This window comes from Temnothorax longispinosus, chromosome 7 (assembly GCF_030848805.1).
Source record: "Temnothorax longispinosus isolate EJ_2023e chromosome 7, Tlon_JGU_v1, whole genome shotgun sequence".
NCBI classification, from domain to species: Eukaryota; Metazoa; Arthropoda; class Insecta; order Hymenoptera; family Formicidae; genus Temnothorax; species Temnothorax longispinosus.
Window position 1 is genome coordinate 851,643 of NC_092364.1, and position 25,301 is coordinate 876,943.

The 25,301-nt window shown below is 36.5% G+C and overlaps 5 protein-coding genes and 3 pseudogenes across 5 annotated transcripts in view; 6 read left to right on the top strand and 2 right to left on the bottom strand.

Moving 5' to 3' along the window:
• The first annotated feature begins 468 nt into the window (after positions 1-468).
• On the top strand, positions 469-2,456 carry LOC139815929 (cytochrome P450 6a2-like). The gene has a single exon (XM_071783201.1). It carries the CDS (start codon positions 553-555, stop codon positions 2,056-2,058), a length of 1,506 nt encoding a protein of 501 aa, XP_071639302.1. The 5' UTR covers positions 469-552; the 3' UTR covers positions 2,059-2,456.
• Positions 2,457-2,596: 140 nt separating this feature from the next.
• Positions 2,597-5,492, top strand: LOC139815927 (cytochrome P450 6a2-like). Its single transcript, XM_071783200.1, has one exon. The coding sequence runs from the start codon at positions 3,559-3,561 to the stop codon at positions 5,065-5,067; it is 1,509 nt and encodes a 502-aa protein (XP_071639301.1). The 5' UTR covers positions 2,597-3,558; the 3' UTR covers positions 5,068-5,492.
• Positions 5,493-5,947: 455 nt separating this feature from the next.
• Positions 5,948-25,301, top strand: part of LOC139815943 (uncharacterized protein C1orf50 homolog) — a 37,193-nt gene continuing 17,839 nt past the window's right edge. Inside the window, exon 1 of the mRNA XM_071783227.1 lies at positions 5,948-6,230. The gene's annotated coding sequence lies outside the window, so the exon portion shown is untranslated. The remainder of the gene's footprint in view (positions 6,231-25,301) is intronic.
• LOC139816286 (cytochrome P450 6a2-like) lies at positions 6,861-10,021 on the bottom strand (annotated as a pseudogene).
• On the top strand, positions 10,042-12,059 carry LOC139815925 (probable cytochrome P450 6a13). The gene has a single exon (XM_071783197.1). The coding sequence runs from the start codon at positions 10,162-10,164 to the stop codon at positions 11,668-11,670; it is 1,509 nt and encodes a 502-aa protein (XP_071639298.1). The 5' UTR covers positions 10,042-10,161; the 3' UTR covers positions 11,671-12,059.
• LOC139816287 (cytochrome P450 6a2-like) lies at positions 12,134-13,082 on the bottom strand (annotated as a pseudogene).
• LOC139815928 (probable cytochrome P450 6a13) lies at positions 12,476-16,995 on the top strand (annotated as a pseudogene).
• LOC139815924 (cytochrome P450 6j1-like) lies at positions 17,134-23,729 on the top strand. The gene has a single exon (XM_071783196.1). The coding sequence runs from the start codon at positions 17,232-17,234 to the stop codon at positions 18,738-18,740; it is 1,509 nt and encodes a 502-aa protein (XP_071639297.1). The 5' UTR covers positions 17,134-17,231; the 3' UTR covers positions 18,741-23,729.

The following is a 25,301-nucleotide window of genomic DNA, read 5'->3' on the forward strand; positions in this document are numbered from 1 at the left end:
AATCATTAACGACGGCGACGTAAGTTGGTAAATCCCAATCATGCTGCGACCCTTCTTATTCTTATGGATATTGTAACAGAAATCGCCGAGGTTTGTCTTCATGCAGATCAACGACAGCATATGACCGAACCCAGGCAAAGGTTATTACATCGATGTTATAACTTCGGCGAAAATCAGGCCGTGTAAACGTAGTCAATATAAAAATAATTCAAAATTATTTTAATCCGTTTAACAGTTTAATATATAATTCTTATATTCTTTTTTCAATGATTATGAAAAATTAATTTATTCTGTACAGATTTGAAAAAATGCGTTGACATTACATAATAATATAATAAAGTAAATAAGATAATAAAATTCACTTGGCAACACTAGAAATCGCCAATGCGAATTTTATTACTGCTTTACAGCCTCCCTCGTCCACACGTTAATCGACGCTATCAATGTACGCCTTAGCGATTCTGCTACATCACAATCAGTCATAGTTGATACGTGGTCAAGGCAACATCTGTTTATCTGACCAAGTGCCACTTGTCGTTCGAGAATAGCAACATGACCGTCGTGCTGGTGTCTTTGATTCTCGGAGCGCTTATAGCTCTTTACTATTATCTGACGCGAAATTACAACTATTGGCAAAAACGTGGAGTTCCGTGCATGGATGGAGCCCTGCCGGGGTTCGGACACATGCTGTCGCTGATCTGCATGAAAACGAACATCGGCGATTTCTGTAGCAAGATTTACAAGGATAACAAGGGTCGCAGCATGATCGGGATTTATGATTTCATGTCGCCGTCGTTGATGGTCCTTGAGCCGGAATTGGTAAAAACGGTGCTGCAAACCAATTTCTCAAGTTTCGCCGAGAACACCATTGATACCGACCCCGAAGTGGATCCGCTCGTGTCATACAATCCCTTTGTTCTTTCCGGCGAGAAGTGGCAAAACAGCAGAAAGCGTTTAACCTGGGCATTTTCTAGTATGCGATTAAAAATCCTGCTAGAAAGTGTCAAACTAGTGTGCGCGACGATGGAGAAATATATAGATGAAAAGATGAGTAACGTCGAGAAAGCGGAGTTTGAGCTGAAGTCCTTGTTCTCCAGATACACCGCCCAAGTAGTAGCCGCCGCTGGTTTCGGCGTGGATGGATACTGTTTCGATGACGAGAAAAAGGATATATCTTTCCGAAAACTCGGACAAGCCATTTTTCAGCCGTCCACACGAAACAAAATCATGTTCGCTTTCCTAATTTTCATCCCATCGTTGAACAAGATCTTTAAAATGAGTTTTATTCCAAAGAGCGTAGACCATTTCTTTAGGACATTGGTTGCGGATCTCATGGAGCAAAGGAGAAAAGATGGAATACCTAGGAACGATTTTCTCCATTTGATGGCCGAACTGGAGAGAGCGGAGGGCAAAAAATTCGACACTGAAATGCTCACGGGACAAGCGATGTCGTTCGTACTCGATGGCTATGAGACATCTAGCACTGTTATGAGTTTCATCGGCTTCCATTTGGCCAGTCATCCAGAAATACAGGAGAAATTACGCGAAGAGGTATTGTCCGTGCTTAACAGATACGACGGTGAAATCACATATGAAGGTTTGAGGGAGATGACATACATGGACCAAGTCTTCAACGAATCGATGAGAATGTTACCCGGATTTGTCTTGAAGAAACGATGCACGGAAGACTTTGAATTGAAAGGCTCGGATGGAGTTGTCTGTCGCGTGCAACCCAAAACGGAGATCATGATACCGGTACAAGCTTTGCATACAGATCCTGAATATTGGGAAAATCCCGAAGAGTTCAATCCTGAAAGATTCAGCTCGGACAGGAAACACAGCATCGAGAGATTCGCCTATCTTCCCTTCGGCGAAGGTCCGCGAATCTGCGTGGGGATGAGAATGGCCCAGCTACAGATAAAGGCAGGTCTGACTACAATTCTGAAAAAGTACAGCATGGAACTATCCCCGAGGACGCAAATACCTTTAAAGATGATTTCTGGAACCCTTCTACCAACACCAAAAGGTGGTCTGTGGTCCTACTTTAGACGTCTTTGAGCACGAATATCTTCTTTTAAATTTTTTCCGAGTTTTTTCGTCATAAATAATTTTTTATGTTCAATAAAAAAAATTATGTATTTACAAAATGGGATTGTCTTCAAATTTAATTAGTTTTAATTACTGCATTTATGTTTATACAATAGTAAAAGAGATGTTACTGCAACAGAAACTGTTGCTCAATTTTAAATACTTTTTTATTGATTTGTGATGCACTTTTATTTTTGAATATATAAATTGTAGATTATGTGTGTTGCAAATAATGTACGTGCTACACTTTCATACTCGTGCTAGTAATAATTATGAAGAAACACATCGCAAATCTGTAAAACACACAAATACATTTATATTCACATGCTTAAACAAATAATATAAAATATAAACAAATATTATTAAACTATTATTATATAACTATTTTAATTCCTCAAAAATAATATACAAAAATTTATGGTATGTTGCTTATTTATCAGCGTTAGAAAACAAATAAATATGATCGCAGTATATATTTTAATAAACTTGAGATATCAAGTATATTTCAACTATTATTATATAACTATTTTAATTCCTCAAAAATAATATACAAAAATTTATGGTATGTTGCTTATTTATCAGCGTTAGAAAACAAATAAATATGATCGCAGTATATATTTTAATAAACTTGAGATATCAAGTATATTTACATCAAGTACCTCTCCTGTTTTGAATTTAATTTGCCAGGCGTTTCCGGAATCGACGGATCGGATAATTTAAATAAAAACCAGAATGTCGTGATATACAGTTGTATACACATATCAATATACATTTTAATAGTAATTTGCTAATAATACATGCACCTTGCGAGATTTATGCCAGAATATTTATATACTAGTTTGAAATATATCGCACAATATCAAATCGCGACTTTATATTAATTAGCCGTTACACGACTTTCATCAACTCCGACTCGAGAATCATTAACGACGTAAGTTGGTAAATCCCGATCATGCTGCGACCCTTCTTATTCTTATAGATATTGTAACAGAAATCGCCGAGGTCTTCACGCGTTTGTCTTCATGCAGATCAACGACAGCATATGTGACCGAATCGCGGCAAGGGTTATAACATCGTTGTTATAACTTCGGCGCAAATCAGGCCGTGTAAACGTAGTCAATATAAAAATAATTCCAAATTATTTTAATCCGTTTAATATATATTTCCTGTATTTTTTTTTCAATGATTATCAAAAATTTATTTATGTTGTACAGATTTGAAAAAATGCTTGTTGACATTAAATAATAATATAATAAAGTAAATAAGATAATAAAATTTACTTGGCAACACTAGATATCGCCAATGCGAATTTTATTACTGCTTTGCAGCCTTGCTCGTCCACTCATTAATCGACGCTATCAATGTACGCCTCAGCGATTCCGCTACATCACACTCAGTCGCAGTTGATACGTGTTTAAGGCAACATCTGTATATCTGACCAAGTGCCACTTGTCGTTCGAGAATAGCAACATGACTATCGTGCTGGTATTTTTGATTCTCGGAGCGCTTATAGCCCTTTACTATTATCTGACGCGAAATTATAAGTACTGGCAAAGACGTGGAGTTCCGTGGATGGATGGAGCCCTGCCGGGGTTCGGACACATGCTGTCGGTCATATGCTTGCGGACGGATGCCGCTGATTTTTATAACAAGATTTATAAGAACAATAAAGGTCGAAGTATGGTAGGGATTTACGAGTTGATGTCACCGTCGCTGATAATCCTCGAGCCGGAATTGGTGAAAACAGTGCTGCAGACCAATTTCTTAAATTTCTCCGCGAACACCGTTCATGTCGACCCCGAAGTGGATCCGCTCTTATCATATAATCCATTTTGTCTTACCGGCGACAAGTGGCAAAACAGCAGAAAGCATTTGACCTATGCATTTTCTAGTATGCGATTAAAAATCCTGCTGGAAAGTGTCAAACTGGTGTGCGCGACGATGGAGAAATATATAGATGGAAAGATGAGTAACGTCGAGAAAGCGGAGTTTGAGCTGAAGTCCTTGTTCTCCAGATACACCGCCCAAGTAGTAGCCGCCGCTGGTTTCGGCGTGGATGGATACTGTTTCGATGACGAGAAAAAGGATATATCTTTCCGAAAACTCGGACAAGCCATTTTTCAGCCGTCCACGCGAAACAAAATCATGTTCACTTTCCTATTCCTCATCCCATCGTTGAACAAAATTTTTAAAATGAGTTTTATTCCGAAGAGCGTAGACCATTTCTTCAGGACATTGGTTGCGGATGTCATGGGTCATAGGAGAAAAGATGGTATACCTAGGAACGATTTTCTTCATTTGATGACCGAACTGGAGAGAGCGGAGGGCAAAAAATTCGACACTGAAATGCTCACGGGACAAGCGCTGTCGTTCTTTATCGATGGCTATGAGACCTCTAGCACTGTTATGAGTTTTATTGGCTTCCATTTGGCCAGTTATCCGGAAATACAAGAGAAATTACGCGAAGAGGTATTGTCCGTGCTTAACAAATACGACGGTGAAATCACGTATGAAGGTTTGAGGGAGATGACATACATGGACCAAGTCTTCAACGAATCGATGAGAATGGTACCCGTAATAGTACTCATAAAGAAACGATGCACGGAAGAATTTGAATTGAAAGGCTCGGATGGAGTTATTTGTCGCGTGCAACCCGGAACGAAGATCATGATACCGGTACAAGCTTTGCATACTGATCCTGAATACTGGGAAAATCCCGAAGAGTACAATCCTGAAAGATTCAGCTCGGACAGGAAACACAACATAGAGAGATTCGCTTATCTTCCCTTCGGCGAAGGTCCGCGAATTTGCGTGGGGATGAGAATGGCCCAGCTACAGATAAAAGCAGGTCTGGCTAGAATTCTGAAAAAGTACAGCATTGAACTATCCCCGAGGACGCAAATACCTTTAAAGATGATTCCTGGAACCATTCTACCAACACCAAAAGGTGGTCTGTGGGCCTACTTTAGACGTCTTTGAGCACGAATATCTTTTATTAAATTTTTTTTGAGCTTTTTCGTCATAAATAATTTTTTATGTTCAATAAAAAAATTTATGTATTTACAAAATGGGATTGTCTTTAAATTTAATTAGTTTTAATTACTGCATTTATGTTTATATATATAATAGTAAAAGAGATGTTACTGCAACAGAAACTGTTGCTTGAAATACTTTTTTATTGGTTTGTGATGCACTTTTATTTTTGAATATATAAATTTTAGATTATGTGTATTGCAAATAATGTACGTGCTGCATTTTCATACTCGTGCTAGTAATAATTATAAAGAAACACATCGCGAATCTGTAACACAACACACAAATACATATATATATACGTATGTTCTTAAACAAATAATATAAAGTATAAAGAAATGTTATTATTAAATTATTATTATATAACACTATTTTGATTCCCCAAAAATAATATACAAAAATTTATGGTATGTTTTTTATTTACCAGCGTTAGAAAACAAATAAATATAATTGCAATATATTTTAATAAACTTGAGATATTTACGTTAAGTATACTTACATCAAAAGATAATATCTCTCTCGTTTTGAATTTAATTTGCCAGGCGTCTCCGGAATCGACGGATCGGATAATTTAAACAAAAACCGGAATACCGTGATATAAAATTGTATACATATATCAATATATACACATTTTAATAGTAATTCGTAATTTAATAATACATGCATCTTGCGGGTTTTATGCGAGAGTAATTCGAAACATATTGCACAATATCAAATCGCGACTTCGTATTAGTTAGTCATTATATTGACTCACGTCGTTTCGCGGGAGATTAACGTGAAGTTGGCTGCGTGACTAGTCTTTCTCTCGTCGCGCAGGATTTGTTCGTTGATGTGTGGAACGCTTAATATTTGTCGAGCGGATCGTTGCTTCCTGCGATTTATCTTTCTTGCGTCACCTTCAGCCGCGACAAAGCACACATTGCGTTTGGCAGTATATAATAATGTGTCACACGATCGTCATATTCTGGCGATTGATACGCGGGAGATCGTAGCTAACCTGTTCACGAGTGCGTTTGCGCGAATACCCGCAAAGATCAATACGGATGGAACATGAGAGCAGGAGGAGGAGGAGGAGGAGGAGATCTGGTAGACATTGACACACGTAAGGAGTAAGTAATTTATTTATTTGATATTTATTTGTGTATTTTTTAACTATTGATTCCTTCGACAATCGCGTCTAGGGCGCAAAAAGCATTCGCGCCATGTTACAATTCCGCGTACGAAAGATGTATATGTGATATTTTAAAATAATATACATTTACCTAATATCGCGATTTCCGTATTTGGGCATGCGATTCTAAATATTTTTCTTAATCTTCGGAATATGGTGTATTTTAAAGTATGTAATGATATAGCGAGGTACCGTGTGTGCAATTTTTGCTTACGTATAATTTATACAATTAGCTGTATAGCGCAAACTTGATTTATTTTGAATATTAAATATATATCAAACAATTCAACAATATTTTAAGAAAATATTAATATCAGAATTTGTAGATCTTGTTATAATTACATACATCGTACCAAAACGTTTTATAAAGAATCACAAGTATTTTACTTTTTATTTTTATATAAAAACACAGCAAAAATGCTTCAGTTCTTATTTTCTTGCTATATTAAGAACTATAATTACAATATTTATATAAAGCACCTTTTACATGGAATAATATGATACTAATATCTTAATCTTTTATTTTTGCATAAAGATAAAAAGTAATTAAATCCAATTAAATTCTTACTTGTTTTTTTGCTGAATTAAGAATATAATAATATTTGCATAAGAAAGTATACTACGAATAAAATTCCAAGTATTTTTTTTCTATTTTTGTATAAAAATAGAGACATCAGTAATGGAAACTGATTAAATTTGAAAAGAATTCCATTTTGTAGAGTAAGAAACTTTTCCTTTGAACATAAAAAAATTATTCATGACGTTGAAAGCTCGGAAAAAATTTGAAAGAAGATATTCGCGCTCCAAGAGGCTTAAAGTAAACCCACAGACCGCCTTTTGGTGTTGACTTTATCTGTAGCTGGGTTATTCTCATCCCCACGCAGATTCGCGAACCTTTATCGAAGAGAAAAAAGACGAATCTCTCGATGCTGTGTTTCCTTTCCGGGTTTAATCTTTCAGGACTCTTCGGGATTTTCTCAGTATTGAGGATCTTTGTAAAAAGCATGAGCCGATAACGATTTATGAGTACTATTACGGGTATTATTCTCATCGATTCGTTGAGGACTTGATCCATGTATGTCACGTCCCTTAAATTTTTATAAGTGCTTTCACCATCTCTTCGCGTAATTTCTCTTATATTTCTGGGTGACTGGCTAAATGGAAGCCAGTGAAACTCATAACACTGCTGGAAGTCTCATAGCTATCGATAAAGAACGACATCGCTTGTCCTGTGATCATTTCAGTGTCGAATTTATCGTCTTTCACGCACTCCAGTTCGGCCATTAGTTGAAGAAAATCGTTCCTGGGTATTCCATCTCTTCTCCTTTGCTCCATGAGATCCGCGACCAACGTTCTGAAGAAATGATCGACGCTCTTTGGAGTAAAACTCATTTTAATGATTTTCTTCAATGACGGGATGAGGAACATGAAAGTGATTACGATTTTATTTCGCGTGGACGGCTTGAAAATGACTGTCCGATTTTTTGGAAAGATATATTCTTTTTCTCGTCATCGAAGCAATCCATCCACGCCGAAACCAGCGGCGGTTACTACTTGGGCGGTGTGTCTGGAGAACAAGGACTTCAGCTCGAACTCAGTCTTCGCGTTATTCAGCTTTTTATCCATATATTTTTCCAACGTCGCGCACACCTGTTTGACGCTTTCAAGCAGGATCTTCAGTCGCATACTGGAAAATGCATAGGTTAAGCGTTTTCTGCTGTTTTGCCACTTTTCGCCGGTAAGAAAAAATGGAGTATATGATAAGAGCGAAATTGGTCTGCTGCACCGTTTTCACCAATTCCGGCTCGAGGATTATTAGCGACGGTGACATCAACTCGTAGATCCCTACCATATTTCGACCTTTATTGTCCTTATAAATCTTGCAATAGAAATCAGCGACATCCGTCCTCAAGTATATGACCCAAGCATGTGACCGAACCCCGGCAAAGCTCCATCCACGCACAGAACTCCACGTTTTTGCCAGTACTTGTAATTTCGCGTCAAATAAAAATAAAGAGCTATAAGTCCCGAAAATCAGAAACGCCAACACGACGGTCGTGTTGTTTGTCTCGGTCAATAAATTACACTTGGTCAGATAAATCGATGTGGCCTTGACGATCAGCTGTGACCGGTTGCGATGTAGCGGAATCGTCGGAGCGAGTGTACATTGATAGCGCCGATTAACGAGTGAACGAGCGAGGTTGCAAAGCAGTAATAAAATTCGCATTGGCGGTTTCAAGTATCGTTAAGTGGACTTTATTTATATTTCATATCAAGAAACATTATCATAATTGTATAGATTAAATTAATTCTCGCAATTATTGAAGGAAGAATATAAGGAAGTATATATTAAACATATTAGGAAATTTGTTGTTTATTTTTATATTGCATTAAATCGAAATAATAAAAATATTTGAATGGTGAAATTGAAATTGAGGGGATTATTTTGGAATTAGTTGCGTAATGTTTAAATTATTGCTTGTTTGCTTGTTCACAAGCGTTACATATATTTGATGACAACTTGCAAGTTTGCTATCGGAAAAATAATTACGTTAAAAGAGCATCACTTGAGCTTCTTATCGAGATTGACCTTATATTGACTTTATCTATTGAAAACCGGTTGCTACATTTTATTATCATTATTTGCTATCGATATATGTCGATGGATAAATTGATGTGTCATGTTTGCGATGATGAGAGATCAAATTTCCGTAAATTTATTAAACAGACATTGTGTTGCTGAAACTGAACGTATCCAGTTTAACTGGTATATGGGTCGTTTCTTATAAATTACAGCTAGCAATTGCACTGCTCAGTCACTCGTTCTATTTCTTAATACAGGGTACCGCACAACTGTCTTAACGTCAATGGAGCAATAATAGTCCCAGTATTAATGGCAAGTTGACTTTATTAATAATGTAAAAATAGCAAATCTATAGTCAATGGAGATTATTTTTAATCTTTACGAAAATAAATGACAGTTTCCATATACGACGTAAAATTACGTAAACTGCATAACAGACACTTAATATTATGTTCGGATTATCTATATACGCGTCCTGTGTCACCATTATCCAGAATGCTTGTTGATTGACGCTGTGAATCTAGAAGTTACTTTGGAGATAAGCAGTCGCAGTTGATAACAGTCGTTTGACGTAAGCTCGTTGAACGTTAGACCATTTAATGTTATTAATTTTTTTATCTTATACAAAGATATAGTAAAGATAATTAAATTCTTAATTTCTTATTAAATTGAGAATCTAAAAAAATCACAATATTAATGTAAAAGAACATTTTATGAAGAATTATTTGATTCCAGATATGCTAATTTTTTATTTCTGTATATAAATACAAAGTTATTGTGTTGCTGAAACTAAACGAACATAGTTCAACTATAATATATGTATGGATCATTTTCTTATTGATTAATAGCCAGCAATTGCTACTATCATGAGTTACTCGTTCTAGCTTTTAACACAGGGCGCACAAAATTCATCTCAATGTCAATGGAGCAATAATAGTCTCGATATCAATGTCAAGTTGGCTTTATTAGTAATAAAAATAACAAGTTATATTCAATAAACATTATTTTAATCTTTATGATGATAAATGACATTTTTGATATGCGAACCTAACATTACATAAATTACATAACAGACATTACGTAATAGGTTCGGTTTATCTACACACACACACAACGCACGTACGCACGCACGGTCCACCACCCATTATCATCCGACATGCTCGCTGATTGACGCTGTCATTCACGAAATTAGTTTTGAGAGAAGCAGTCGACATTAATAGTCGTTCGACCTAGGTTACTTAGACCTTGTCTGTTCGGCAGAGTTCAGTCCTCCTCAAGATCAAAGATGATCGTCACGCTCGTGCTATCGATTCTCATAGCTGTGGTTGTTCTCTATTTCTTACTGACGAGAAATTTTAAATTCTGGCAAAAACGTGGAATACCTTGCCCGGATGGGGTCTTGCCTGGCGTCGGTCACTTCTGGGATGTCGCCACCATGACGACCCCTTTCTCCGTGTGCATTCGCAAGATCTACAATGCTAGTCGGAATCACAGTATGGTCGGAATATACAACTTCACGTCGCCAGCATTAATGGTTCTCGAACCGGAGCTAGTGAAAACAGTGATGCAGACAAGTTTTTCGAATTTCCACGAGAATGGCCTCAAAATCGATCCTAAATTGGACCCTCTTCTGGCCAATAACCCCTTCTTCACGTACGGTGATAAATGGGTGACCGGAAGAAAGCGTTTGACTTACGCGTTCTCCAGCATGCGATTGAAAATCCTGCTCGAGAGCGTCAAGCAAGTGTGCGAGAAGTTCGAGGGTTATCTGGAGAAGAAGCTAGGCAAAACCGGGAAAGTAGAGTTGGAGCTAAAGGACTTGTTCGCCAGATTCACCGCGCAAGTGGTAACTGGCGCTGGCTACGGCGTAGACGGATTGTGCTTCGACGACGAGAGAGAAAGCGAGTCTTTCTACACATTGGGCAAATCCTTCCTTGAGCCAACCTTTTGGAACAACATTGTTTTCACCCTCGTGTTTTTTATGCCATTATTAGGTAAAATCTTCCATGTGAGATTCTTACCAAAGAAGGCCGATAATTTTTTTAGAACAATAATTGCGGATATTATGGAGCAAAGAAGAAGGGAAGAGACTCGTAGAAACGATTTTCTTCAGTTAATGGCCGATCTGGAACGAACAGAAGGTGATAAATTTGACCTGGAAATGATCACGTCTCACGCGCTGTCGTTTTTCATCGATGGCTACGAGACTTCCAGCACTGTTTTAAGTTTCATCGGCTTCAATTTGGCCACTCATCCAGAAGTGCAGGAGAAATTACGCGACGAGGTGGTGTCTGTGCTTAACAAATACGATAGTGTGATCACTTACGACGCCTTGAAAGATATGACGTATATGGATCAGGTATTAAGCGAATCACAGAGACTCCTACCCGCTTTGGGATTCCTGGACAAGGTTTGCACGCAGGATACCGATTTGAGAGGATCCGACGGACTCGTTTGTCACGTGCCACGTGGAATGCATATCATGATATCAGTCAACGGCTTGCAGGAAGACTCCCGATACTGGGAGGATCCTACAGTATTCGATCCCGATAGATTTGGTCCGGAGAAAAAACATAGCATCGAGAGATTTGCCTATCTTCCCTTCGGCGAGGGGCCGCGAATGTGCGTGGGAATGAGAATGGCTCAGTTGCAGATGAAAGCATGTTTGGCCACGCTCCTGAGGAAGTACAGACTAGAACTTTCCCCGAAGACACAAGTACCATTAAAGATGACGGCTTCGACCTTCCTGTCCGCTCCGGAGGGCGGCCTTTGGGCCATTATCCGACCGATTTAACTACGAGATATCTAAAAAAATTTTTTTAAATAGATTTTTTCTTTGTTTTTACTTTTTTTTTACAATTATATGGATTTTCGTAATGTCAGTTTCTGTAAGATTAATGTTTTTAATAATACATTTTTCTATTGGTTTTAAATGATACTTAATTTAACATGAGTTGTATTTAAAAGTTAACCTAACTTAATAAACGTTGAGAAATTATTTCATTTATTCGAGGAATTATAAACATTAGTCTTTTTGTTTTTAACTGTATAGGTAAATCAGACCTAATTTTTGTTGTTATCTCGTTTCAAGTTGTACTGTGAAGAAATTCTGAATTAATGTGTTTAAAATTATTTTTTATGTCTAGATTAGATATTGTTATAATAAAAGAGATAATATTTTGAGATACTATCATGTTGATATAACACTTAAATTGCGCATGATTTCGCGGTGCAGGTTATCAGTCATGCATGACTCGTCAGTGTTGCGATATTAAAACGAATACAAAAAGATGATAATGCATATTTAATAAGAATCTTTCAAGATTGTACTTTTCGGGATTTTTCCAGTATTGAGGATCTTTATGCAAAGCTTGAAACCGGTATCAGGACCTCCATTCCGAGTTGCTCGCGATAAATAACTCTATCCGAATTTTTAGTTCGAATTTATCTGTACATTATTTCTTTATGACTACTTCTGCGGGTACCATTCTCATCGATTTGTTGAAGACTTGGTCCATATATGTCATTTCGCTCAAACCTTTATATGTGATTTCACCGTCGTTTCTGTTAAGCACGGACAACACTTCTTCGCATAATTTCTCCTGTTCTCCTGCATAGTTTCCGTATAACTGGCCAAATGGGAGCCGGTGAAACTCATAACAGTGCTGGAGGTCTCCTAGCCATCGATGACGAACGACAGTGCCTGTTCTGTTAACATTTCGGTGTCGAATTTATTGCTCTCCACTCGCTCCAGTTCTGCCATTAAATGAAGAAAATTGTTCCTAGATATTCCATTCTTTCTTCTTTGTGCCATAAGATCCGCAATTAACGCCCTAAAGAAAATGGTCTATGCGCTTTGGAATGATACTTATTTTAAAGATTTTGTTCAATTATGGAATGAGAAATACGAGAGTGAACATGATTTTGTTTCGCGTGAACGGCTCGAAAATAGTTTATCCGAGTTTTTGGAAAGATATATTTTTTTCTCGTCATCGAAACAGTATCCATTCATGCTGAAAACAGCGGCGACTACTACTTGGATGTTGTATCTGAAGAACAAGGACTTTAGCTCAAACTCCGCTTTCGCGACGTTACTCAGCTTTTCATCGTTGTATTTCTTGAATGTCACACACACCTTTTGACGCTTTCAAGCAGGATCTTCAGTTGCATACTGGAAAATGTATAAGTTAAACGCTTTCCGTTATTTTGTCACTTTTTGCTACTTGTAAATACTTATACATATAAGCATCAAAATTAAATCGATTTAGAAGGACCAAAACCCATGGTCAAAACGTCTTGACGATTTAAAAAAAATAATAGTAAAGTCGATTGAAAAAATTTTTACTGTTAATTATTCACTGGCGAAGTAAATGTTATTATTCGATTTAAAAGTAAAGAGTTATAAGCGCCTCGATAATCAGGGACATCAGCCCGACGGTCATGTTACTTCTCTCGGACAAGTGACACTTGGTCGATATAGCCTTGACCACATTGTTGCTGTGACTGGGGTTGTGACAGTGTAGTGGTATCAACGATCGTGCTGGATCGTACTTGATATTACGTATTGTTGTGCAGTTTATGTAACGTTACGTCGCACTTTAGCTAAAGCGAGTACATTGTTAGCGCCAATTAACAACAGTGAACAAACGCTGCTGCAAGACAGTAATTAAATTCGAATTGCGATTTTCAGTTTTGCCAAGTGAATTTTATTATTACGTAATGTCAACGAACATTTTCTCAGAATTGTATGGATTGAATTATTTTTTCCAGTCGTTGGAGAAAGAATATAAATAAATATATATTAAACATATTAAGAAAATTTTGGATTATTTTTGTATTGTATTAAAACGAGACGATAGAAATATTCGAATAATGAAATTGAAATAGAGGGGTTTATTCGATTACAACTTGCAAGTTTGCTATCGGAATAATAATCGCGGCGTTAAGATCTGATAAAAAACATACTATATTCTGTTATCATTATTTGCTATCAGTATGTGTCGATAAATCAATAGCAGTGTATACGATGCGATTGATTAGATTTCCGTAATTTTAATAAACAAATATTTTGTTGCTGAAACTAGACGTACACGGTTTAACGTACTGTGGTATATTGGCTCGTTTTTTTATTGATTAATAGCCAGCAATTGCTACCGGCATCGTCGAGCGTCAGCACTTGTTCTAGCTTTTAATATAGTGGCGCACAAAAATCGTCTCAGTGTCAATGGAGCAATAATAGTCTTGGTATCAATGTCAAGTTGGCTTTATTAATAACATAAAAATAACAAGTTGTATTCAGTGGACATTATTTTAATCTTTATATAGTGATAAATAACATTTTCGACATGCGAACCTAATATTACATAAACTGCATAACAGACATTACATAATATGTTTGGTTTATCTACACGTCCGTCACCCATTATCATCCGGTATGTTTATTGATTCACGCTATCATTCGCGGAATTAGTTTTGAGAGAAGCAGTTGTCCGACGAAGGTTGCTTAGACGTTGACTATTCAGTGTAGTTCAATCTTCCTCAAGAGCAGAGATGATCGTCACGCTCGTGCTTTCGATTCTCATCGCTGTGGTTGTTCTCTATTTCTTTCTGACGAAAAATTTTAAATTCTGGCAAAAACGTGGAATACCTTGCCCGGATGGCGCCTTGCCCGGCGTCGGTCATTTCTGGGAAGTCGCCAACATGACGATCTCTTTCTCCGAGTGCTGTCGCAAGATCTACAATGCTAATCGGAATCGCAGTATGATAGGAATCTACAACTTTGCATCGCCAACGTTAATGGTTCTCGAAGCGGAGCTGGTGAAAACAGTGATGCAGACAAGTTTTTCGAATTTTCACGAAAACGGCCATAAAATCGATCCTAAATTGGACCCTCTTCTGGCCAACAATCCCTTTTTTAGCTACGGTGACAAGTGGGTGACCGGAAGAAAGCGCTTGACTTACGCGTTCTCCAGCATGCGATTGAAAATCCTGCTCGAGAGCGTCAAGCAAGTGTGTGAGAAGTTCGAGGGTTATCTGGAGAAAAAGCTAGGCAAAACCGGGAAAGTAGAGTTGGAGCTAAAGGACTTGTTCGCCAGATTCACCGCGCAAGTGGTAACCGGCGCCGGCTTTGGCGTGGACGGATTGTGCTTCGACGACGAGAGAGAAAGCGAGTCTTTCTACACAATGGGCAAATTTTTCCTCGAGACAAACTTTTGGAACAACATTATTTTACCCTCGTGTTTTTTATGCCATCGTTAAGTAAAATCTTCAATGTGAGATTCTTACCAAAGAAGGCCGATCATTTTTTTAGAACACTAATTGCGGATATTATGGAAAAAAGAAGAAGGGAAGAGACACGTAGAAATGATTTCCTCCAGTTGATGGCCGATCTGGAACGGACAGAGGGTGATAAATTTGACCTGGAGATGATCACGTCTCACGCGGTGTCGTTTTTCATCGATGGCTACGAGACTTCCAGCACCGCTTTAAGCTTCATCGGCTTTAATTTGGCCACTCATCCAGAAGTGCAGGAGAAATTACGCGATGAGGTGGTGTCTGTGCTTAACAAATACGATGGTGTGATCACTTACGACGCCTTGAAAGATATGACGTACATGGATCAGGTATTAAGCGAATCGCAGCGGCTCCTACCCGCTTTGGGATTCCTGCACAAAGTTTGCACAGAGGAAACCGATTTGAGAGGATCCGATGGACTCGTTTGTCATGTGCCACGTGGAATGCACATTTTGATATCCGTCAGCGGTTTGCAGGAAGACTCCCGATACTGGGAGAATCCTACAGTGTTCGATCCCGAAAGATTTGGCTCGGAGAGAAAACATAGCATCGAGAGATTTGCCTATCTTCCCTTCGGCGAGGGGCCGCGAATGTGCGTGGGAAAAAGAATGGCTCAGTTGCAGATAAAAGCATGTTTAGCTACGTTCCTGAGGAAGTACAGACTAGAGCTTTCTCCGAAGACGCAATTACCATTAAAGATGACGGCTTCGTTGTTTCTGTCTTCTGCGGAGGGCGGCATTTGGGCCATCATCCGACCGATTTAACTACGAGATATTAAAAAATTTGTTTTTGATAGATATTTTTCTTCGCTTTGATTAATTTTTTTTTACAATTATATGGATTTTTATAATGTCGGTTTCTGTAAAATTAATGTTTTTATTAATACCTTTTTATTGGTTTTAAATGATACTTTAACGTAAGTTGTATTTAAAAGATATATAACAAATATTAAAAGACGCGTGGAGAAAATATTTTATTTATTCGAAGAATTATAAACATTAAAGTCTCTTATTTTTAACTGTATAAATCAGACCTAATTTCTGTTATTTTTACGTTGTACTGTGACAGAAAATTTTAATTGATGTGTTTATATTATTTTTCATGTCCAGATGAGATATTATAATAAAAGAGATAATGTTTTGAGACCAGACACTATCATGTTGATATATATAACACTTATTGCGCGATGCAAATTATCAATCATGCATAACTCGCCAATGTTGCAATGCGATATTAAAATGGATACGGAAATATGATAATGCATATTTAATAAGTATCTTTCAGGATTGTGCTCTTTGGAATTTTCCCAGTATTTATGATCTTTGTACAAAGCTTGAACCGGTACTATGGTACATATGGGTTTTTCTTATTTATTAATAACCAGCAATTTATACTGGCCTGAGTCACTCGTTTTTAATATAAGGTGGCGCACAAAAATCGTCTCAATGTCAAGAGCACTAATATTCTCAGTATCAATATCAAATTGGCTTTATTAAACTGAGAAAAAAAATTTGTTGAAAAACGTAAAATGTATTTTATCCAACTAAAATATTTAATACGATACTTTCAACTAAACATTAGTTGGCTTAACTAATCGTTAGTTAAATTAAATAATTCTTGATTGAAAAATTTTGATAGTTGGCATGAATAAATCTTTTTTAGTGGCACTTAATAATTGTTGACACTACCTGATACAATGGATGAACAATTATACAAATTAGTTTAAACAACCAATTTTTGTCAGTTTAGTAATAAAATAACAAATTGTATTCAATGAACGTTATTTTAATTTTTATGATGATAAATGATATTTTTGATATGCGAATCTAACATTACATAAACTGCATAACAGACATTACGTAATAGATTCGGTTTATCTACATGCACGGTGCGCCACCCATAATCATCCTGCACGCTCGCTGATTGACGCTATCATTCGCGGAATTAGTTTTGATTGAAGTAATGGCTATTAATAGTAGTCGTCGTTAATGGCAGTCGCTCGACAAAGGTTACTTAGACATTGACTATTCAGTACAGTCTCAGTCCTCCTCAAGAGCAGAGATGGTCGTCACGCTCGTGCTTTCGATTCTCGTAGCTGTGGTTGTTCTCTATCTCTTCCTGACGAGAAATTTTAAATTCTGGAAAAAACGTGGAATACCTTGCCCGGATGGCGCCTTGCCTGGCGTCGGTCACTTCGGGGAACTCGTCACCATGACGACCACTTTCTCCGAGTGTGTTCGCAAGATCTACAATGCTAATCGGAATCACAGTATGGTCGGAATCTACAACTTCACGTCGCCAACATTAATAGTTCTCGAAGCGGAACTGGTGAAAACAGTCATGCAGACAAGTTTTTCGAATTTCCACGAGAATGGCTTCAAAATCGATCCTAATTTGGACCCTCTTTTCGCCAATAACCCCTTCTTCACTTACGGTGATAAATGGGTGACCGGAAGAAAGCGTTTGACTTATGCGTTCTCCAGCATGCGATTGAAAATTTTGCTCGAAAGCGTCAAGCAAGTGTGCGAGAAGTTCGAGGGTTATCTGGAGAAGAAGCTAGGCAAAACCGGGAAAGTAGAGTTGGAGCTAAAGGACTTGTTCGCTAGATTCACCGCGCAAGTGGTAACTGGCGCTGGCTACGGCGTGGACGGATTGTGCTTCGACGACGAGAGAGAAAGCGAGTCTTTCTACACATTGGGCAAATCCTTCCTCGAGCCAACCTTTTGGAACAACATTATTTTCACCCTTGTGTTTTTTATGCCATTGTTAAGTAAAATCTTCCGTGTGAGAGCTTTACCAAAGAAGGCCGATCATTTCTTTAGAACGCTAATTGCTGATATTATGGAGCAAAGAAGAAGGGAGGAGACACGTAGAAATGATTTTCTTCAGTTGATGGCCGATCTGGAACGGACAGAGGGTGAAAAATTTGACATGGAAATGATCACGTCTCACGCGGTGTCGTTTTTCATCGATGGCTACGAGACTTCCAGCACTTCTTTAAGCTTCGTCGGCTTCAATTTGGCCTCTCATCCAGAAGTGCAGGAGAAATTACGCGAAGAGGTGGTGTCTGTGCTTAACAAATACAATGGTGTGATCACTTACGACGCCTTGAAAGAAATGACGTACATGGATCAGGTATTTAACGAATCACAGAGACTCCTGCCCGCTGTAGGATTTTTGGACAAGGTTTGCACGGAGGAGACCGATTTGAGAGGATCCGACGGACTCGTTTGTCACGTGCCAAGTGGAATGCACATTCTGATACCCGTCATGGGCTTGCAGAGAGACTCCCGATATTGGGAGGATCCTGAGGTGTTCGATCCCGAAAGATTTAGCAACGAGAGAAAACATAGCATCGAGAAATATGCTTATCTTCCCTTCGGCGAGGGACCGCGAATGTGCGTGGGACAGAGAATGGCTCAGTTACAGATAAAAGCATGTTTGGCTGCGCTCCTGAGGAAGTACAGACTAGAGCTTTCTTCGAAGACGCGAGTACCATTGAAGTTGACGGGTTCGACCTTCATCAACGCTGCTGAAGGCGGCCTTTGGGCCATCATTCGACCGATTTAACTACGAGATATTAAAAAAGAATATTTTTGTTACGGATTTTTTTCTTGGTTTTGATTTTTTTTTTTACAATTATATGGACTTTTGTAGTGTTAGTTTCCGTAAAATTAATATTTTTAATAATATCTTTCCATTGATTTTCAATGATATTTTAATGATGAGTTGAATTTAAAATATAACAAATATTAATAAACGTTGAGAAAATATTTTATTTATTCGGAGAGTTATAACCATTATGGTCTCTTATTTTTTAACTGTATAAATTAGACCTAATTTCTGTTGTTATTTCGTTTCACGTTGTACTGTGACAGAAAATTGTAATTAATGTGTTTTAAATTATTTTTTGTGTTTAGATTAGATGTTATTGCAATAAAATGATAATGTTTTAAGGGCAGACACTGTCTTGTTGATGTAACACTTATTGCGCATGATTCCGCGATGCAAATTATTAATCATGCATAACTCGTCAAGGTTGCGATATTATTAAAAGGGACGCAGAAAGATATTAATGCATATTTATGCTCATGCGTTTCAATATTCACTGTCAGTACTGACAATCTACAGAGTGTCCCATTTTAAATGACGACCTCAGTTATCTATTGGACGACACATTTTAGAGAAAAATGTTTTAGATAAAAGTTACAGAGTTCAAAGGGGATGATTTTATTAGATTTTGGGTCCGGGTTTTGTGTTGGGCCCAGTAGCGCTTAAGGTATATATTTTTTAATGGAAACCTTTATTTTTTTTGTATTATTTTTTTCTATTAATTAATTTGAAGAACTTTTATCTGAACCTTGTTTTTTTATATTTGCCTAATATTTTTTGAAATATTCAAGGAAAACTTTGTAATTTTTAGCTTACGATATTTCGATAATAATTATTTGTCAGAGGGAAAAGTGGTTCAAGACTTTTTGACTCGATTTGGTCAAGAATATGCTGTTGCAATAGTACTACAACTTTTTTAAATACTTGTGTATAATACATGAAAGCTCCAAGGAAATGTCCAATAATGTGTACATATTATGGATTAAATAAGAATGGATAATTTACAAAGAATGTATATCTAATTTATATTTTTAGTACTCTCTAAATTTTCACTCCGAGAAATTTAGAGAGTACCCTACATAAATCAGCTATTTTGTAAAATATAATAATTGCGCTGGATATAAGTCACATTAAAAAAAAAACAATGAGCCTTTAGTTATAATTAAATCATATGATTGTATTAATTGCAATTATTGACAAGAATTATATAATGATTAAGTATAGTTTTCCATTTGCAGATCACAAGAAGGTAGATAATATTTGTACAGAAATAATGAAAATGCTTTATATATTACATACGGAGTTTATTTATTAAATGTATTTACTTATACTATGTACATATGTCGTATAGTAGCACTTTAGCGTATTTTTCTTACGCGACTTTATATATTCTTAGCTGCGCTAAAACTACGTTCTCGTTACGTTATTTTACGATGTTAGAGTACATTAACATATACGTACATTACAATCTATCAAATAAGGCACTATACGGTGAAACCAAAATGTAATCAATCTCGCAGACGATAACCGTTAGGCGGTTTGCAAGTTACAATTAAATTAATAATTTGGAATATAATTTTTTCACTGAGGTGATGTCAGAGCTTAATGAACATATCGGGTATCGTGTAGCGTGTGTGACACTTAAATCTTTATCGTTCTCCTTAAACTGACGATCGATTTGTATTTCGCCGATTAAAATCTAGATTCTTTAATTTTAATTCGATGATGGAAAGAAAGAGAAAGAACGGGGGAGAGAGAAAGAGCGAATTATGCTTGCTTTTGGTGCCAATTTAACAGTAACAAAAACAGCTTCTACGACAAATCCTTTGAGAACAAAAACTGGGAAACACGGGCATTAATAGCGGGCTACTTTTCGGTGCAGGCTTTCAGAGGTAACAACGGTAACTTAACAACAACGCAATTTCGCATAACAATAACCAAGGATACATAACAAGGATCAGATAACAATAACGATTATACGTGCGTCATGGTGGGTTTATGGCTGGCCAAGTGTTTCTGACAATTAAATATTTGTCATAGAATTTAGCTACAAGAAGATTAATTGACAATCGATAATCTCGTTTTAGAGAAATTTACCAATGCAAGTGGTAATGGTACTTTCATTTACGGCTAGAATATATCGAAGAATTATCGTTCGCTTCTATTCATATAATAATATAATTTTAAATATGTCTTTTCCATGCATTACGAATTATTTTCAAGAGAAATAAATTTGACGAGTTAAACGTTTTCACATGCGAGACTCAAACTTTCATTTTCAGCTCAAGTTTACACCTATTTTTTTTTTTTTTTTTTTGGAACATACTTTTTACCGTGCTTGCGAGAATCATATTTACAACATCGAGCAAAGTCGTAGAAATAAATTTTTATATATGCCAGGAAGGAAATATAAGCGTAAACATTATTAATTGCCCAATTGGAATCGATTTGATTGATCGCCCTGCCGTCGCATTGTCAACAATAATAAAAGCAATCTGGAAATGTAATGCTCTTGTAATAAAATCTAAATAGCAAAATTAATAAGGATAATAATATCAAGGATCGAACAAGTGGGTAGGGTAAACAAAAATGGTATTAACGAGCGAGATAAATGTGTGTAAGTAACGATTATACAATAATATGTTTAAGGCAGACAAACTAATAACTTCAACTGACCAAAATTCAACGCAAAATACAGAACATGTTTCAACTTTGTTATGAATTTTTAACAACAATGATAACGGTGAGATATGTATTATCGGAATTCACACGGATTTGAAATGTAACGGAGTATATATGAATCAGAAAGCAATACGATTTTTTGAATTAGATTTTGAATGTATAGATTTTGATTATAAAATTATTTTTTTTTAACCAATCTGTCGTGTTAGGTAACATTATGACATGTAAGGTTTTTCTTTTCTTATTGAAATATCTTGATGGTATTGGAAATTAAAAATTCTCACATTTATGCTGTGATTGTGTTCGATAAGAGGATTGATATTTCTAACTTTGACATTGACTTGAATTAAAAACTATTGTTATAAGACATCAGAAATGCAGCGAATATATAATAGAATTTGTGATAAAATTAGCAATATCTATCCAAAATTTGTTAGTAGTAAATGAAAGGGGTGGAGGGTGGATGTTAAATGTTTTTGAAGGTACGAAATAGATTTCCGAGTATTTGACGGGAGTTCTGCGGATGTATGATGACGATGATATACAACACGAACAAAGTATCAACAGTACAATCAACAAAGGATTAACAGTGTTAAATACAACTTTTGGACAAAAATGAGAACATCCGAAATCTCGGTAATAGGGAACATGCGATAAAGTAACAGGGTTAAACAGGCATTAGAGGGAAATGGAATTTGATAACTTATTAACAGCAATAACGTGCCAAACAGAAATTCAACGTGAACAACGGGAAAATCTTGAGGACAGGTATTATATCGGGTGACCAAAAGCGTAAAATTCGACACAAACGTAAACAACAGAAACAATAACATTCAGATAGGCAACATACGAGAAGCATTCAAAAGCAGCATAATACGTTTGTGTGTTGTGTCTGAACAATTCTCTTTCGTCGAATATAAAGCGTCTCCTTTCTTTACGAGATGTACCTTGAACCCCTTCGTTCGGATTGTATTACTCCGGACAAAATTTAACTTCAATCGTTACTACAGGCAAAGTACAAATCATCCATGCTGTAATTTTTATTTTACTAGATAATCGACATTGAGTTTATCGAATTTATCCAGTTTAACGATCTTTTTATCTGGGTAATTAACATAAACGATTTTGTTTCTGCAAAAGTATGTATATGCGTTTACCCTAGATCTTAAAACTATATTGTTAAAGATACTCAATTCTATCAAGAAAACTGTTATGTCACTTAATTCATCGAATGTATATCAATGTGACTATTCTTAAAATTGAAAAAATTTCTGCTTATTATATTTGGATAAGTGCTTACAGATTAAAATATTGATTTAAATTAATTAGTCCTCTCGCGAAAATTAATAAAGTAATCTATGCCTACGAGATAAAGCTGATCAACTGTAAATTGATAATGTTTGACTTGTAATTTTCTCTCAGACGAGTAATGTAAAACTTGACAGTGGATGTATTAATGAAAAGTTCACATAATAACTGTAACGTTTCGTAGAAATAGAAAGGAGTATTCTGTAAATTAGAACATTTAATATTAACTTACAGCATTAAAGCATTATTAATTTACGGTTGACAGGTAATATCTCACAACGCTAAATATTAGCGTTCACGACTTGTCCTTATCGCTACTCACAGGGGTATCATCCACTTGTGTCTGGCACATCTTTGCTCGATTGAGTGTACCAGCAACAAAGTTGAAAGTTAAATCTAAAGTAACCTAAACGTAAAGTACCTGCTATACGATTGTGTATAAATTTTTTATGTACGTGTTAAGTAATTCACGTTCTACATTGCGTACTTGTCGATAACGAAACGGTCAAAGAACGAATTTTCAGACAAGTTTTCTCTTCTTGATTTATGCGTTTTGTGATTATCTGAATGGCTGAACCGAGCAGGATAATCTGAAAGCGCGACACTGAAACAGGCAGATGCTGAAAGGAACCTGTTGGTCTCGCAAAACGGCGATTACATGTTTTGTAATCCGTAATGATTATCAGGCAATTTTGCGAAACGAACACTTCTTCATATCCTTTCAACATCTCCGCATAACAGTCGAAACAATTAAAATTACTTTTATATTCAACCGCGTTGAATTGCTTTTGAGGCATGTCGGCTGTAGAACGTATTATTTCGTGTAGAACGTATCATGCTTTATATTTACATGCTTATTCATTTCCTTTTTGTTTTCTTTTTTTGGGTTTTTATGGTCTTCTTTTTTATGAGTAAAAAAATAAATGTAAAATAAAAAAAATAAAATAAAACTAAAAACAGGCTAAATAACTGATCAATTCGTGAAATCATCGAAATGTGAAGAATGTGTCGAAATTCAACAAAAATACGTAACATGTGATAATGAAGCATGATATAGAGTCCACAAAGCGCAGTTAAAAATCTAAAGTTACATCATACCAAATTTTTCGGACTTGAATATAACATTTGGATGTGTAAAAGTTTATCATTCTTACAGCAATCAGAAAGTTTATGCCAGGCCATTATTGATCAAGTCGTTATTTATAATTATTGGCACAATAACTGCAGTTTTTGCGGTTTCCAACGGTTTTATATACCTTTCACTGAGATCGACGTTTCTAGCCGTAAAAATGACAAAACTTTCCGCTCTCCATTTCTGTTATAATTCAAGTTATTACAACTTCTGTTATAATTGAATCTGTTATAATTGAAATACGCGAGCCTTTGTGCTAACGTAAAACATGAGATATAAAGAAAAATGAAATATATAATTTACGTACATAATATTTCAGAGATCTATGGCGGAGCGCTTTGTGCTTTGGTATTAACGACGATTTCACAAAATAGGCAAAATAAAAGTAACGGATAAATTAAAGAAATAATAAAATAAAAATAAATAAATAACCTAAATCTACGACAGTTTTTTTAAAGTAAATTAAAGAAGGATTTTAGTGCCCATCAGAATGCAGAACTGTGACGATCGATTTCTACGATATCGTAATAATTTTCGCTATCAGTTAATACTCACGTTCGATCGATATCGTTAGTGACTTAAGTATATAATCTAAGATAAAATTTTACAATTAGAACAAGGGATAGTACCTTTGCTGATGGTCCCACGACGACGTCTCGCGTTGTCCGTGACTGTGTCCCATGTTGTTCCGCTATGATTTGGTGCTCGCGATTTTCCATGTGTGTCCAAGAGTTGTCTTCCGAGGGTAGGTCCTCCGATGATTTTCCACGAAACACAATTAGTTCGTTGCTCACTCTTGATTGCTTGATAGAGCTCTTCTTGCTTGACAGGAAAGAAATAAAAAATCGTTGTCGATTAGAATAAGATCTTGCTGAGAGATTAGCTTTGTCGAGGATTCTTGCACAGTCGGAAAGGTCCGCGATAGCGAATTTTTGTCCTGCGATTTGCATCTTGTGTCAGAGTGCTTTTCGATGAAAATTCTATTCTTTATCCAGATACGAATCTTCGTCGTGCGATTCGTGTTGAATTTGTGCCCGAGTGCAGAGTTGTATTGGTGTTCGAGAGTAAAAGTTTTGTTCCGAGTAAATGCTTCTCGCCATTCTTGTTTTCTGGCGGTAGTTTTGCGGTGGTTTTGTATTCCTCAAGCGGTTTTTGCTCGTTGGACGTAATTTAAGGTGAGATAGTTGACTTACGCCGCTACAGAGCCGCGTGAAAAAGTTATTTTTGTTTTTTTTTGATACAGTGAAAGTCTTGCAAGTATAGGTTTTCTGAGAGAATTTCTGACTGTTTTCAGAGTATCCTTGGATTGGACCAAAAAGGACTCCGCGTGTACTGTTTTGCGTAGCGTCATTCGCAAACGAACGTCATAAATTAGCTCGACTATGATAATCCAATTG

Excerpts from the sequence above, each read along its gene's own strand:
- LOC139815927 (XM_071783200.1), top strand. The coding sequence starts at position 3,559 with ATGACTATCGTGCTGGTATTTTTGATTCTCGGAGCGCTTATAGCCCTT.
- LOC139815925 (XM_071783197.1), top strand. The coding sequence starts at position 10,162 with ATGATCGTCACGCTCGTGCTATCGATTCTCATAGCTGTGGTTGTTCTC.
- LOC139815929 (XM_071783201.1), top strand. The coding sequence starts at position 553 with ATGACCGTCGTGCTGGTGTCTTTGATTCTCGGAGCGCTTATAGCTCTT.
- LOC139815924 (XM_071783196.1), top strand. The coding sequence starts at position 17,232 with ATGGTCGTCACGCTCGTGCTTTCGATTCTCGTAGCTGTGGTTGTTCTC.